Source organism: Elephas maximus, chromosome 3 (genome assembly GCF_024166365.1).
Source record: "Elephas maximus indicus isolate mEleMax1 chromosome 3, mEleMax1 primary haplotype, whole genome shotgun sequence".
Lineage (NCBI taxonomy): Eukaryota > Metazoa > Chordata > Mammalia > Proboscidea > Elephantidae > Elephas > Elephas maximus.
Window position 1 is genome coordinate 136,516,084 of NC_064821.1, and position 14,328 is coordinate 136,530,411.

Here is a 14,328-nt window from a genome sequence, read left to right on the forward strand (position 1 = left end):
TCTCTCAGGACAGGAGAATGGGTTAGGAAAAGACCAAAAGAAAAGAAAGAAACACCGCAGGGCAGTTTGCTGCCTGGCTCAGGAAATTCCAATGTTAATGAAGCCACCTGGGAAGGGGAGGGGAGGGTTCAGATAAATAGGGGAGAGTAGTACCCCAGAATATAGCCAAAGGTACTTATCTTGCTTGGGATGACTGTTTTATCTGAGATTCCTGAGGGGCACGTCCACTGTGTGCGCTGGCTGTGTAGAGATTGCCCCCGAGAGTCAGGCCGCGTCCCGTGCTTGCGCTGTCTCAGAAGCCGCGGTTAGTTCCTCCGCTCCCAGTCCAAAGCCCAGCGCCAAGGTTCCCCGGCTGGGACGCCGCACTCCCGGCTCCAAAACCAGTCGCTGCCTCCCGGTGACTTCTCTTCCTGTCAGCCACGTCGCTGTGCTGCCTGCGTGCACTGGCTGGGGTTCCCCTGAGGTCAATTCTGGGGGGTAGGGCTGCACTCCGTGTTTGCGCTGTCTCAGGATGCTCTGCTCAGCTTCCCTGCGCCCAGTCCAAAGTCCGGCGCCAATGTTTCCTGACTGGGACGCTGGCTCCAGGCTCTGAAAACAGTCGCTGCTTCCCCATGGTTGTTCGTTCTCAGTCTCTGTCACTCAGGTCAAGAGTCTTTAGATCTGCGTTTATGGTCAGGGTTTGTAGATTGTCATATATGTGATCGATTCACTTGTTTTTCCAAGTCTTTGTTGCAAAAGGGATCCAAGGTAGCTTCTACCTAGTCAGCCATCTTGGCCCCCTCCCTCCTTTTTTTTAAACTTATCTGTCAGGTCCCAAGGAAACCCTGGTGGTATAGTGGTTTTTAAGTGCTACGGCGGCTCACCAAAAGGTCCGCAGTGCAAATCCACCAGTCGCTCCTTGGAAACTCTATGGGGAAGTTCTACTCTGTCCTATAGGATCGCTATGAGTTGGAATAGACTCGATGGCAGTGGGTTTGGGTGAGGTCCCAAAGATTTGGCTAACCTTTACTATTACCAACTATTTAACTCTACATGGCTTTCTTATACCCTTGAGCAAACTGAGAAATAGAAGTTTTTCTAACTTTTACTGCTTTTCAAACAAGCTTCCATATTCCACTTCATTTTCAAGGCTTTTGTCGGTTTCTTTTCTTAAAAAAGCTAATCATTATAGAAGAGACAGGATTTACATATACTGGTATAACCCTGGAAACCCTGGTGGCCTAGTAGTTAAGAACTACAGCTGTTAACCAAAAGGTCAGCAGTTCGAATCCACCAGGTGCTCCCTGGATACCCTATGTGGAAGTTCTACTCTCTACAGACTTGCTATGAGTCGACATCGATTCTACAGCAACAGATTTGGTTTGGTATAAGCCTTGTTGTTATCTGCTGTCCAGCTGGCCATGACTCATGGTGACCCCATGCACAACAGGACAAAATGCTGCCCAGTCCTGTGCCATTCCTATGACTGGTTGCAGATCATTGTGATCCTTAGGGCTTCCATTGGCTGATTTTTGGAAGTAGATCAGCAGGCTTTTATTCCTACTCTGTCTTAGCCTGGAAGCTCTGCTGAAACCAGTTCAGCAGCACAGCAACACACAACCCACAAGGTGTTGATGGGTGATGGCTGCATACGAGGTACACTTGTTGGAATCAACCCTGATTTTCCCACATGAAAGGCAAGTATCTTGGTATAAACCTTCCACAAAAAAGAAAAACCAAACCTGTTGCAGTGGATTCCAACTCACAGTGATCCTACAGGACAGAGTAGAACTGCCCCACGTGGTTTCCAAGGAGTGGCTGGTGGATTCACATTGCCCACCTTTTGGTCAACAGCTAAGCTCTTAACCACTACACCACCAAAACAGATTGACAAGGGTGAATTTTGCTGGTTCTCACTTCCAGGACCCCCTTTCTTTTCCTGGAGTCATTTTTGTATGTTTGGGAGTGGGTAGGGTTCATCACTGCTCTACATAAGCTGCAGATATCCTGGTGGCCGTTGGTATGGAACACCACAAATTAACCAGAGTCCATTTACATCTCAGAGAGATTCAAATGAACAAATACATTTGGGGCACAATGAAAAACAAATAGAAAAATGGTTCCTGTATTCCCTTTAAGGAGCCCTGGTGGCACAGTGGTTAAGCATTCAGCTGCTAACTGGAAGGTCTGCAGTTCAAACCCACCAGCTGCTCTGTGGCAGAAAAATGTGGCATTCTGCTTCCGTAAAAATTAAACCAAAGAAAACAAAAAAACAACCAAACCAGTTGCTGTTGAGTTGATTCCAACTCATAGCAACCCTACAGTGACCCTAGCCTTGGAAACCCTACGGGGCAGTTCTACTCTGTCTTACAGGGTCGCTGTGAGTCGGAAACCGCTGGATAGCAATGAGTTAGTATTCCCTTCGGCTACATTCTAATTGGCTGGGGAAGAGGTGTGTAGGGACACACACAACTATGTGGTTAAGACTGTGGATAGTACAATACAGTACAAAGCATAATGGCATAATATGTAAAGGAGGGAACCCTGGTTAAGAGTTCAGGCAGCTAACCAAAAGGTCAGCAGTTCATCCTTGGAAACCCTATGGAGCAGTTCTACTGTCCTCTAGGGTCGCTATGAGTTGGAATCGACTGGACAGTAACAGGTTTGGTTTTTTTTGGATGTAAGAGACAGAGTATATGTTACTTTGAGTTGATTCTAGCATTTTATCTAATGACCTTACTTTACAGAAAAGGAACTAAGGAAACTAAGGCCATGAGTAAATTAATGTCTTAGCTTACAGTGAGTTCTAGCAGTTAAAACTAAAACATAGATTTTCATAAAGTTTAGTGTTTCCACTAAGTTATACTTCCTCATGAGTATGAACTCAATACGGGGAATTTACAGAGAACGCTTTAAGAGAGAGGATGCATGCAGAACGCCTATCTCTAGTAATATTCAAGTGGAATAATGTGGTGTGGTTGATAATCCAGCAGTTTTATTTGATGGCTTACTGTGTAAAATTAGGGTGTCATGCCCTCACAAAATCATGGATAAGTTGATTCCTGTCCTCAAAAGGTTTCTGTCTAGGGTATATTTACAACTAGAGTTGTAGAGCTTTCAGGAGATTCAAGGCAGAGCTCAAGTATTTCTATGTTAGCCCTCCTACCCCCCTAAGATATTGATATACACCTCCAGTTGGGACCACTGAAGCTAACTGGAATATATAGTTGATAATGACAAGCACCCCTTCAAAACAGTTTCCAATCAAGCAGGTCTCATACTTCTATATTTTCAGATCTTTGCTCATGGATTGAAAACCCTGGTGGTGTAGTGGTGAAGAGTTATGGCTGCTAACCAACAGGTCAGCAGTTTATAGGTACTCCTTGGAAACAGTATGTGGCAGTTCTACCCTGTCCTACAGGGTTGTTATGCATCAGAATCGACTTGACAGCAACCAGTTTGGTTTTTTGGCTCACGGATTATCTGATTCATTCATCAAATACCTCATTTAGATATCAGGTATTATACCACTGGATATGTACCCTAAAGCGAAGAGGAAAGTCAAGGTCCCTTTCTAGAGGGCTCCAGTCAAGTCTGTGGGAGAATACCAATACAAAAAAATTACAAAAGAACACTCTTAATTATTTGTGCTGCTATAACAGAAATATCACAAGCAGATGGATATAACAAACAGAAATTTATTTTCTCACACTGTAGGAGGCTAGAAGCCCAAATTCAGGGAGCTTGCTCTAAAGGAACACTTTCTCTGTTGGCTCTGGGGGAAGGTCCTTGTCTCCTTTCAGCTTGTTCCTGGGTCCCCTGGCAATCTTCATGTGTCCTGGTATCTATCTTCTCCCATCTCTGCTTACTTGTTTGCTTAATTTGCCTTTTTATACCACAAAAGAGACTGATTTAAGACACACTCTACACTAATATTGCCTCATTAACATAACAAAAAAAACTCATTCCCAAATGGGACTATAACCACAGGTATAACCCAAACCAAACGCATCGCTGTCAAGTCAATTCTGACTCATAGTCATCCTATAGAACAGAGTAGAACTGCCCTATATGGTTTCCAAGGAGTGACCAGTGGATTCGAACTGTCGACCTTTTGGTTAGCGGGCGAGCTGTTGACCACTGTGCAACCAGGGCTCCAAACCACAGGTACAGGGGTTAGGATTTATGACACATATTTGTGGGGGACACAATTCAATCCATAACAAATACCATGAAAACTGCCTGAGAGAAAAAAGTATTAATCACCATTTGCACACATAGGACAGACACCTAGACTTGGGGTATATGAAGCTTTCCTGGGGAAGTGACTTCTCAGTTGAGACCTGAAGGGTTAGAGAATAAGTAGATAGCCATATTTCTGTTGTGAGCAGGGGAGAGGATGGGAAGCTGGAATGCTGGGAAGCTGCTCCTACGCAGAGGCAACATCAAGTTCAAAGACCTGGCATGAAGGACAACATGGTATGTGAGATATACTAAAACAAGTGGCCCCAGCTGCCACCCCTACCTGTTCCTCCCTCTCCCCAAAAAACCTGTTGCCATCAAGGGGATTCTGACTCATAGCGACCCTACAGGTCAAAGTAGAAATGTCCCATAGGGTATTCAAAGCTTTAATCTTTATGGAAGCAGACTGCCACATCTTTCTCCTGTGCAGTGGCTGGTGGGTTTGAACTGTCAACCTTTCGGTTCGCAGCCGAGTGCTTAGGCAGTGCACCACAGGAAATGTTGGAAAATAACCCTGGATAGACTAGTCATGTGAAGGAGGACAGACTTCACCTTAAAAGCAAGAAAACCACAGAAGAGTTTCAAGCATTCAGTTTTAAATTTTAGCAAGATCACTTTGGATGTACTGTAGAGACTGGATTGGAAAGGGAGAAAAGAGATGGAGAGACTAGTTAGGAAGTGGTTTTAGTAATTCAAGGCAAACCAAACTACACCAAACCCAGTGCCATCAAGTTGATTTCGACTTACAGTGATCCTATAGGACAGAGTAGAACTGCCCCAGAGAGTTTCCAAGGCTGTAAATCTTTATGGAAGCAGACTGCCACATCTTTCTCCTGTGAAGCAACTGGAGGGTTCGAACCACTGACCTTTGGGTTAGCAGCCAAGTGCTTTAACCACTATGATACCAAGGCTCCAATTCAAGGCAAACAAAGCCTAAATTTGCCTGTGGAAACAGAATTGTGGGTTGGCTCAGAGATTTTTAAGGACTTAACGAGTAATTGTGAGGGCAGTGGTGGTCCAGTGGTAGAATTCTCACTTTCCATGTGGGTCTGAGACCTGGGTTTGATCCCCAGCCAATGTTACCTCATGTGCAGCCACCACCTGTCTGCAGTGGAGGCTTGTGTGTTGCTATGATGCTTAACAGATTTTAGCAGAGCTTCCAGACTACTCTTAGTCTGGGAAAAAAAAAAAAGAATTTTTTCTTTTTTTTCCCAGACTAAGAGTAGGAAGAAAGGTCTGGTGATCTACTTCTAGAAATCAGACAATGAAAACCCTATGGATCACTATGGTCTGATCTGTAACCAATCATGGGGATGGAGCAGGACTGGGCAGCATTTCTATTGTGCGTGGGGTCACCATGAGTAGATTCAAAGGCAGCTCACAACAACAATAAGCAACAACGTATTTTATTTGGAGAATGAAAGGAAAGAGATGAATTTAAAATGACTCATTTCTGGCTTGGGCAACTGGGAACCTTGCAAAGCAATCATTTAGAATCTGAATACAGGCGGAGATAATTCAAAGGGTGAGTTGTTATTTCTCAGGATGAAGATGAAGATGTGGCATGAACTAGGGGTTAACAATATGTAGATAGGTTTGAGAAATACTTAGGGAATAAAATGAACAGGACTTGGTAATTGCCTGAATATGTAAGGAAAGGAAAGAGTCAAAGATGACACCCAACTTTCTGGCTTGCATTCTGCGGATGGTTACTGCAGTAGGCTGTCTAAGGCCATTAAATCCTTCCTATTCTGGTATGGACACTGCAATGAGACTCTGTCATTCCTAACTCTTTCACTTCTCCCATGCTGAGACAGAGTCTATTTCCCCATCCTGGAAATTGGACTGGCCTTGTAACTTGTTTTATCAAATACTGTGTGGTGGAAGTGATGTATGTGACTTTGAAGGCTTGGCCTCAGGAGGTAGTGTAGTTTTCACCCTTTTGGAGTGCAGCCCTGAGACTGCCATTTAAAGAAGTTGGTCCAGCCTCCTGGAGGATGAGAGGACACATGCAGGAGAACCGAGTCCATGTAAATGACAATATGAACTATGAATAAGGCCATCTTGGATCTTGCAGTCCAGCTGACCCGCTAGTTCAACACAGTCGAATAAATGAGGCCAGAGAAAGTCAGCAGAGGAACTGCCCAGCCAACTCACAAAATTATGATACCATTGTTTTAAGCCATTAAGTTTTGCAACGGTTACATAGCTATAGATAACTGAAATAATCAAACAGACAGGGAAATCAGAAGGCAGCCTGAAATGTCATTCCTTTTTACCTTTGCCTAGGAGTAAAAAAAAAAAAAACTTAAAGAAATTACTACACTTTGGCAAACAATCTTAAAAAGTAGAATATTTGGGGACAGGTCTTTAAGGAATTTCTAAGGTACCAGATATGAGTAATAATGATGATGGGGGTACTGGGATATTAATTAGAGAGAGAAAGAATTCACCCCTTGGGCAAGGAAGGAAAAGTAAAACAGAAAGATGCTTCGAATTCCTTCCATAACAAAAAGCAGACCTAGGGTATAGTCTCCCAAAACCCACTGCCATCAAGTCGATTCTGACTCATAGTGGCCCTACAGGACGGAGCAGAACTGACCCATAGGGTTTCCAAGGAGCAGCTGGTGGATCTGAACTGCTGGCCTTTTGGTTAGCAACCTCAGCTCTTAATCACTGTGCCACCAGGGCTCCAGGGTATAGTCTCCAGTTCCCCTTAAATGATGGACAAATCAAATAAACCAGGTCTTCTGGGAGAAAAATTTTCAGTAGGCCCTGTAAAGAGACTATCTGAAGAAAGAGTTAAGCTTAAATAAGATAAAAGCTAACACCGGTAAAAAAAAAAAAAAAACCGTTGCCACCTAGTCGATTCTGACTCATAAAAAAAAATAGCGACCCTATAAAACAGAAAAGAACTGTCCCATAGGGTTTCCTAGAAGCGGCTGGTGGATTCGAACCGCCGACATTTTGGTTAGCAGTCACAACGCTTAACTACTGCACCACCAGGGCTCACTCCAAAAACTAACAAAGGGGCTATAAAAAGTTTTATTATCCAGGTAGCAAAGTATGAATTGGAAACCTCACAGTTGTTTCGTAAATGAATAGGAAAATAAGTCAAAAGATTCAGTAATTATAGAACGCATCTATTCCACTAATTGGGAAAAACGAACACAAAACAAAGAACAATAAACCTTGACTACACAGCGTAATTTTAAAAGATTAAGACCATCGTTTTAAAAAGTCCACTTTAAAAAGTATACATACTTTCGTATAAAGAAGCTCTTGTTAGTGCAGTAACATTGTTTAAAACCACAAACCGTACTGAAGTACACACAGTGGTACGTGAATGCCAGTGAACCGAGGTAAAAGGCTGCGTAACACTGAAGTAGAGAGAACACTAACAAGAGAGAAAAGCAAACTGGAATTGTAAGCCTGGACCAAAGAACTGAGAGGGCTTTCCTCTAGGGTTTGGGAGTCTCGTCATAAAGAACGGTAATCTATTGCGTTTCTGTCCGTTTAGAAAACGTTCACTCCTTTCCAAGTTTATTGCTTTCTTTTTTCACCGTGTGATTTATAGATTTTTTTTTTAACTGGAGCGCTGTAAGTTAAGATAAATACTCAAGACCTCAAGACCCAGTCTGAAGTCTGGAGAAGAGCGCCGCAAGAAACCCGGGGCGGGAAAGAATAAGGAACGGAAGAACGGAGCCACGTCGCATTCCGAAGGCAGTAATCCCTAAGTAAGTGTGGCTCCCAAACGGGGCCAAATCTTCTGTCTTCCTAGGTGCAATCCCTCCCGTTTGCCTTGAGGAAGCTGCGGAGCTGATCTCCACTCACCGCTTGAAGCACAGTGATCAACAGCAGCCGCAGCCCAAACGCCGGCCGAAACCACTCTCCCAGTCCAGCCGCCATGGCCAACTTCTTCCGTAGGTCTCTGGCTGGACAGAGGACCCCTCAGCTAGGGGCGTCCACTCCAGAGCCTGATCCAAAACAGACTGCTGAGGGCCGTTGCCATCAAATATCTCATTCCGCAGAGACGGGTAATTACCTAAGGGCATATAAAACCTTAAAGATCATAGGATAGAGAGACAGTCACTAGGTCCTTTCTTTAGCCCAAATCAGGCACTTTCCTAAACTCCCCAATCTGTGCATCCCCGGCTTCTTCCTTCCATTCACGACATTTTGTCAAGCAGCCAAGAAGCACCGCCTTCACCAGTTTCAGCCTGCCTCCTTCTCCAAATTTATCCAATCGAATGCTTCCTCAGTTGAGACCTTTGGAGAGGAAACCAACCTTAACGCGAAACGGTAGCGATGTGCCGCGGTCCTTCGGGCCAAGAAGCACAACCGAACGGGATGAAGGGTGGAGCCTCTGGTTGCCAAGCAGCGTACGTGGATGCGTGCGCGTGGCGGCAGAGGGGGATGGGGAGGGGGCGGGGCCGAGGGCGGCGCAGCCGCAGCCGCAGCGCTGGTGGCGGGGCGCGCGGCCGCGAGCAAAGGAGGGAGGGAAGGAAGGAAGAGAAGGAGGCGGGCAGGCTGGCTCGGGGGTCCCGGACTGAGGCAGTAGAGGGAGGCGAGAGCTCGGCAGCCGCTTCGCGCTGTTTGCTGCGCGGGCTTTTGGAGGAGGTGGCCGTTGAGTCCGCTGAGGAAAAGCGGGTATCGGCGGCGTGGGTACTGGCGTCTGGGGGCGGGGGACCGGGGAGGCAAGAAGGGGGGTCGCTGCGGTGATTCTCTCGCAGTCGCTCTCTCCGGCTCGGTGGGCTCCTCCCGGCGTCTCCCTCGCCTCCGGGGCCCCACTCCCCGCCCCCCGCGGTATGTCTTGATCCCGAGCAGCGGGTTTCATGGGGCTCCTCAGGATTATGATGCCGCCCAAGTTGCAGCTGCTGGCGGTGGTGGCCTTCGCGGTGGCGATGCTCTTCTTGGAGAACCAGATCCAGAAACTGGAGGAGTCCCGGTCGAAGCTAGGTGAGGAGCCGAGCCGCTCCGGACTGAGTGGTGTGAGGGGCCGGGTCGGGGAGGTATTGCAACCGGAGCGAATGGCGTTCGTCTCACCTGGGGTCTGGCTCGGGGAGCTGGGACTGGGGGACATCGAGAGGACAAGCTCCAAGAATGGGGTGAATTAAGCTGAGTGGCGTGCTGGGCTCGCGAGGTCACGGGGCAGAGGCTGCAAGGTTGGACTTCCCGGAGCCAAAAGGTTGCTCCGAAGTAGGGATTCCATGAAGAGCGCGCATGAGAAGACCGAACTCAGTAGGGAGCGGGTGCTGCTGGAGGAGATAGAAACGTTCAGCCTCGCGTGTGCTCTTAAAAGTCGTTTAGAAAGCCCCGGCAGTGTCAGGCGAGAATTTATTGTAATTTGAGATGTGGACAACCTGTATACGGAATCTTTTGGGGCGAGGATTCGCGAAGGAATAAATAGATGCGCAGAAATGGAAGGAGATGCGGGGAGCGATGGTGAATAAAAGAAATACACTGTAGTGAGTTGCACTCCAGTGCTGGGGGCAGCAAGGGACCGCACAACTGACGGGAGAGGTAGGCTGCCCAGGTAGGACAAGAAAGCACATAAAAAGCTTCCACGGAGTACCGAAACTAGGAATCCGGGGCTTTAAAGTATTTTGTAGTAGCGCTAAACTGATGAAAGTTTGGGCTTAAGAAAGGGGAGTATAAATTGCGTTCGCGGCAGTGCAGATGGAGTAAATTTAGGAGAGGAGGTAACGCCGAAGAGGAGTTATAGCGAGGTTTACATTTATGAAAGGGAAAGTAAGATTAGGCGGAAGGTTAACCGTATGGTTAAGTACTGTAAGGAGTTAACGGTGCTTGCTTTAAGACGTGAAGGGGTCTCAAGTACAAAACTTGGAATGTGAAGTGGTAAAAGACCAGAAAAATGCGCAGATAATAGGCACTTTAAGATTAACAGGCAGCTTTGGCATTTGGAAGAGCTCAGGATGGGGAGCAAGTGTTAAAAGAATGTCAGCGATAAAATTTGATTTGAAAATGTACACCCAGAAAAGCCCAGTGCTGTCGATTGATTCCGACTTATAGCGACCCTATAGGACAGAGTAGAACTGCCCCATAGAGTTTCCAAGGAGTGCCTGGCATATTTGAACTGCCTGTGCTTTGGTTAGCAGCTGTAGCACTTAACCACTATGCCACCAGGGTTTCCAAAAACCAACTGAAGAGACTGTAATTTGTGCGTGGAAAAGTAACATGAAGTGTTTTTATGCGTACACTTTCACCTCAGCATCAGTTAAAATACCTTTGGAAATCAAGCAATAAAATACTTTCAGCAGTATAATTTAGACCAAGGTGTAACTCCAAGGAACAGCTAGATGCTGCTGTGGATTATGATTAATTTTTAGGGAAAATATCCCAAGAAGTAATATTACATATGGTAGCCAACTATTTCCAGTTTTGGTAGACTTTGTGAAAGCCGTGGAGACATTTTAAAGAGGACTGTATTAAAGAGCATCAAGTAAGGCTGATCGAAGTGCAACTGAAGTTGAAGAGATGACGATAATCCCAGTCCTCAACACTAGAGTAAAAATTGCCGGGTGCGATTCTGAAGCAATACCAAATTTATTTACCATGATTTTATTAACATGTGTCTTGTATAAGTAGATTCACCAATACCCTTTTTCTTTTTGCTTAAGATACTTTTAGCAGCATTCAGGGTCATATTCTCACCTCATTAATGACCCAGCATTACAGACAAAAATGATTCCTTTTAGAGGAAGTTGAAAGTTGTGTGAGAATTAAAATTTATATTCTTTGTTGTGTTGGTATTTGGAATTCTCTGGAGTTGATTTCTTAGACACATAACAGTGGGATGGAATGAATAACTTCAACTTTTGCTTTTCTTTCCTTAACATTTTTTTTCACAATACTTAGAGTGATTTCCATAGAGACAGCATGGCTGATTTAAAAAAAAAAGTTATCTAAAGTTGTAGAAAGCCACAGGTAAGAAATAATATGTTTCTCATAATTGTTTTAAAAGAAAAAAACCTTATTCTATCAGAAATAGTAAATATGGGTCACAATAAGTAATTCTCAAAAATGATCCAAGAAGAAACCAACCTGCTGCTGTGGAGTCGATTCCAACTCATTGCGACCGTATAAAAGGAGCTTCAAAAACAAAACAGTTGAAGGATGTAATGATTCCCTAGAGATGCAAAAACATGGCAAAAAATGTATAACTTTATGTTTGCATCAGCAGTCTTGATTTTTTTTGTAAAGTCTTATAAAAGTCAATATTAAAAGAGATGTTGCCAGTTAGTAATTTGGCCCCTTGGGAAAAGAAGGCAGAAGGCACATTGACCATCAGACTGTATAAGCACCTTTTATCTGTGATATTCTTACTTAATCTTCTAAGAATGCCGTAAAAACCCCAGTGCCGTCGAGTCGATTCCGACTCATAGTGACCCTATGGGATGGAGTTGAACTGCCCCATAGAGTTTCCAAGGAGCACCTGGTGGATTCAAACTGCCGACCCTTTGGTTAGCAGCCGTAGCACTTAAAGGATGCCATAGAAAACCATATTTACGGATGTTGGAAAAGGCTCAGAGGTTATATAACTTGCCCAAGATCACATAGCTTGTAAGTTGCAGAGCTTGATCAGAACCCAGGTAAATCTGATTCCAAATCAAGTGTTCCTTTAATTATACTATGCTATTTGAGACTTTATATTGGCATTACACTAAGATTTAGCTGTTTGAATATAATTTTGAAACTGCAATACCAATTTCTAATTGCATTTATTGCTAGGAATGAATATCATCTTGAGAAAATCCAATTTCTGACACAAAGGGATTGCCTTACTATAATGCCTGCCCCTTGTTTATATCTGTATAATGAACATAATTATTTCACCCAATGAAACGACTGAAATAGATAGCTTATTTCTGGTACAGGGAAAAAAAAAAATTGTGGTTGCTTTCTATAAATGTAAAATCATAACATTAAAAACTGTTTTAATTTTGGCATCAGAAGAACTATCAAACATTTTGCCTTTAAAAGTAGTTTTTAGTGTTTATTATCTTTTCTGTTGTAGAAGGTTCATGGTATTGTCTCATAATGCCTTGTATGCACCTTGGTTTGAGAGTGCAGTGTTTTGATGGTGAAATATCTGATAGATCAATAGATATATTTAAAATTAAAGGTGTATTCATTGACCACTTTGGACAATTAAATATATGAATAGGACTTGCTTAAAAATGAGGTACAGTTTTTAATTTTTTCTTTTTTTTTTAAACAAGTATGGGGTCATGGTATACCTGTCACTCTAAAACTTGTTTTTTCCCCCCATGTGGTAGAGACACCTTTCCAGATCAATGTATATAAACTTGACTTATTCTAATAGTTGTATAATATTCCACAGTATATAATCCACAGTATATATATCCTATAAATTATTAAGCCATTATGCCAGTAATGGACGTTCAGGTAGTGCCCTGCCCCCCCTTTTTTAACCATTTTTTCTCTCATTATTACAAACAGTGCTACAAGAAGCACGCTTTTATGTCCAGTTATCTCCTCATGTGTTGATGTGAGTAGACTAGGTTCTCTTATATGTGGGATTGCTAGGACAAAGGTTATAGGTGTTTTGTAATTTAACAGATTTTAAAATTACTTTCCAAAAAATTATTTTCTAAAAGTTTACAGTAATTTACACTGCCCCCACATGCTTACGAGCACTGGATACTATCAGCTTTTAATTTTCGCTAGTCTGAGGCTGTGAAATGATGTTTTTGCTTTAATTTATGTTCCCCCAACTTTGAGTTAGGTTGGACATCTTTACATATGCTTACTTCCCTTTTACCTGCTGGTTCATTTTCATCTATTTTTCTACTAGCTAGTTTCTCTTACAAATTATTAGGTTTTTCTTAACATTAGAATTAGTAACCCTTTTTCTGTCATACGTCTCGCATCTGTTTTTCTCCAAGTCTGTCATTTGTAAAACCTTGGCTTTGTTTATGATGTGTCTTTCTTATACAGAATTTAAAATATTTTTACACAGTCAAATCTATCAATTTAGACAAGTAGTTTTTCTATGATACTTAAGCAGATTCTTCCCAACCAAGATGGTACACATTCTATTTTATCACAGTATTTTATAGTTAGCTCTTTAAACAGTTCATATATTTATATTTATTGTAATGTCAGTGAATAGTTACTTATGCTAAATATTTTAGTAAGTAATGCATTTTTTCCCGTAGTAACTGTGTGTTAGAATCCTTTTAATCATATTTTAAGCTTTCAAATGTTCTTGGATCATTTTTGGACTCTGTTCTTTTCCACCAATCAGCGATTCTTTAAGACTTAGAGTCTTATGTATGCTTCAAGGCATCCATAAATTCCCTGAAATATATGCATAGCTTTCATCAGATTTGCAAAGGAATATGGGATCTCTTTAATAGTAAGAATCACTGACTTACTGTAGATGTTTCATATTTGATGGAGTGTGTTTTTTGTTTGTGTTTAGTGTTAACATATTACAATATGCAGCTTGTGAATTAGATTTTGGAGACAAGCATATCAGTTATGAAAAAAATTCTGTGGGAAGATTAGTACGTTATGTTGAAAAGACTTCATTTTATTAAAATATATATAATTTTTCTAATAGGGATAGAAAACAACAGGAAGTCAAAATGAAACTAGCTATGGCTTAGAACTGTACATAAGTCAATTTGTTGTTCCTAAAAAGTAGTTCTTTCTGTTGTCAGTACTGACAGACTGAACAGTGTAATGAAACCTTCCTTTGTTTCATAAATGTTAGAATTATGTGTTGAATAATTTTATTTTTTGTAGGACCTAAGTATTTTAAATAATTTTTGTTGATCATTTTTCTAACACTACCATGTAAGGTTATGAATTTGTAATCTTTTAAATGAGGACGTTAATTCAGAATGGATTATGAGCCATCTCTACTTTTGAGAATTATGCTACTCTGTTCTTGTTGTTGTGTGTTGTAGAGTCTATTCTGATTCATAGTGACCCTGTATGACAGAGTAGAACTACCCCATAGGGTTTCTTAGGCTATGATCTTTACTAGAGCAGATTGCCAGATCTTTTCTCTCATGGAGCTGCTGCTGGGTTCGAACTGCCGACCTTAACCATTGT

General features: G+C 42.7%; 2 protein-coding genes across 7 annotated transcripts in view; one reads left to right on the forward strand and one right to left on the reverse strand.

The window, feature by feature from the left end:
- SELENOF (selenoprotein F) overlaps positions 1–8,139 on the reverse strand; it is a 44,821-nt gene extending 36,682 nt beyond the window's left edge. Inside the window, exon 1 of the mRNA XM_049879690.1 lies at positions 8,056–8,139. Within this exon, the coding sequence (XP_049735647.1) occupies positions 8,056–8,130 (75 nt within the window). The 5' untranslated portion in view covers positions 8,131–8,139. The remainder of the gene's footprint in view (positions 1–8,055) is intronic.
- The window catches only part of HS2ST1 (heparan sulfate 2-O-sulfotransferase 1), a 224,509-nt gene continuing 217,763 nt past the window's right edge, over positions 7,583–14,328 (forward strand). For 2 of the 6 annotated variants that reach the window (XM_049879679.1, XM_049879680.1), the window contains exon 1: positions 8,129–8,258. In XM_049879679.1, coding sequence (XP_049735636.1) covers positions 8,129–8,258 — 130 coding nt within the window. Of the gene's footprint in view, positions 7,959–8,128; positions 8,259–8,684; positions 9,181–14,328 lie in introns of those variants that run through there. The other 4 variants (XM_049879681.1, XM_049879683.1, XM_049879684.1 and 1 more) reach the window with 3 other exon arrangements.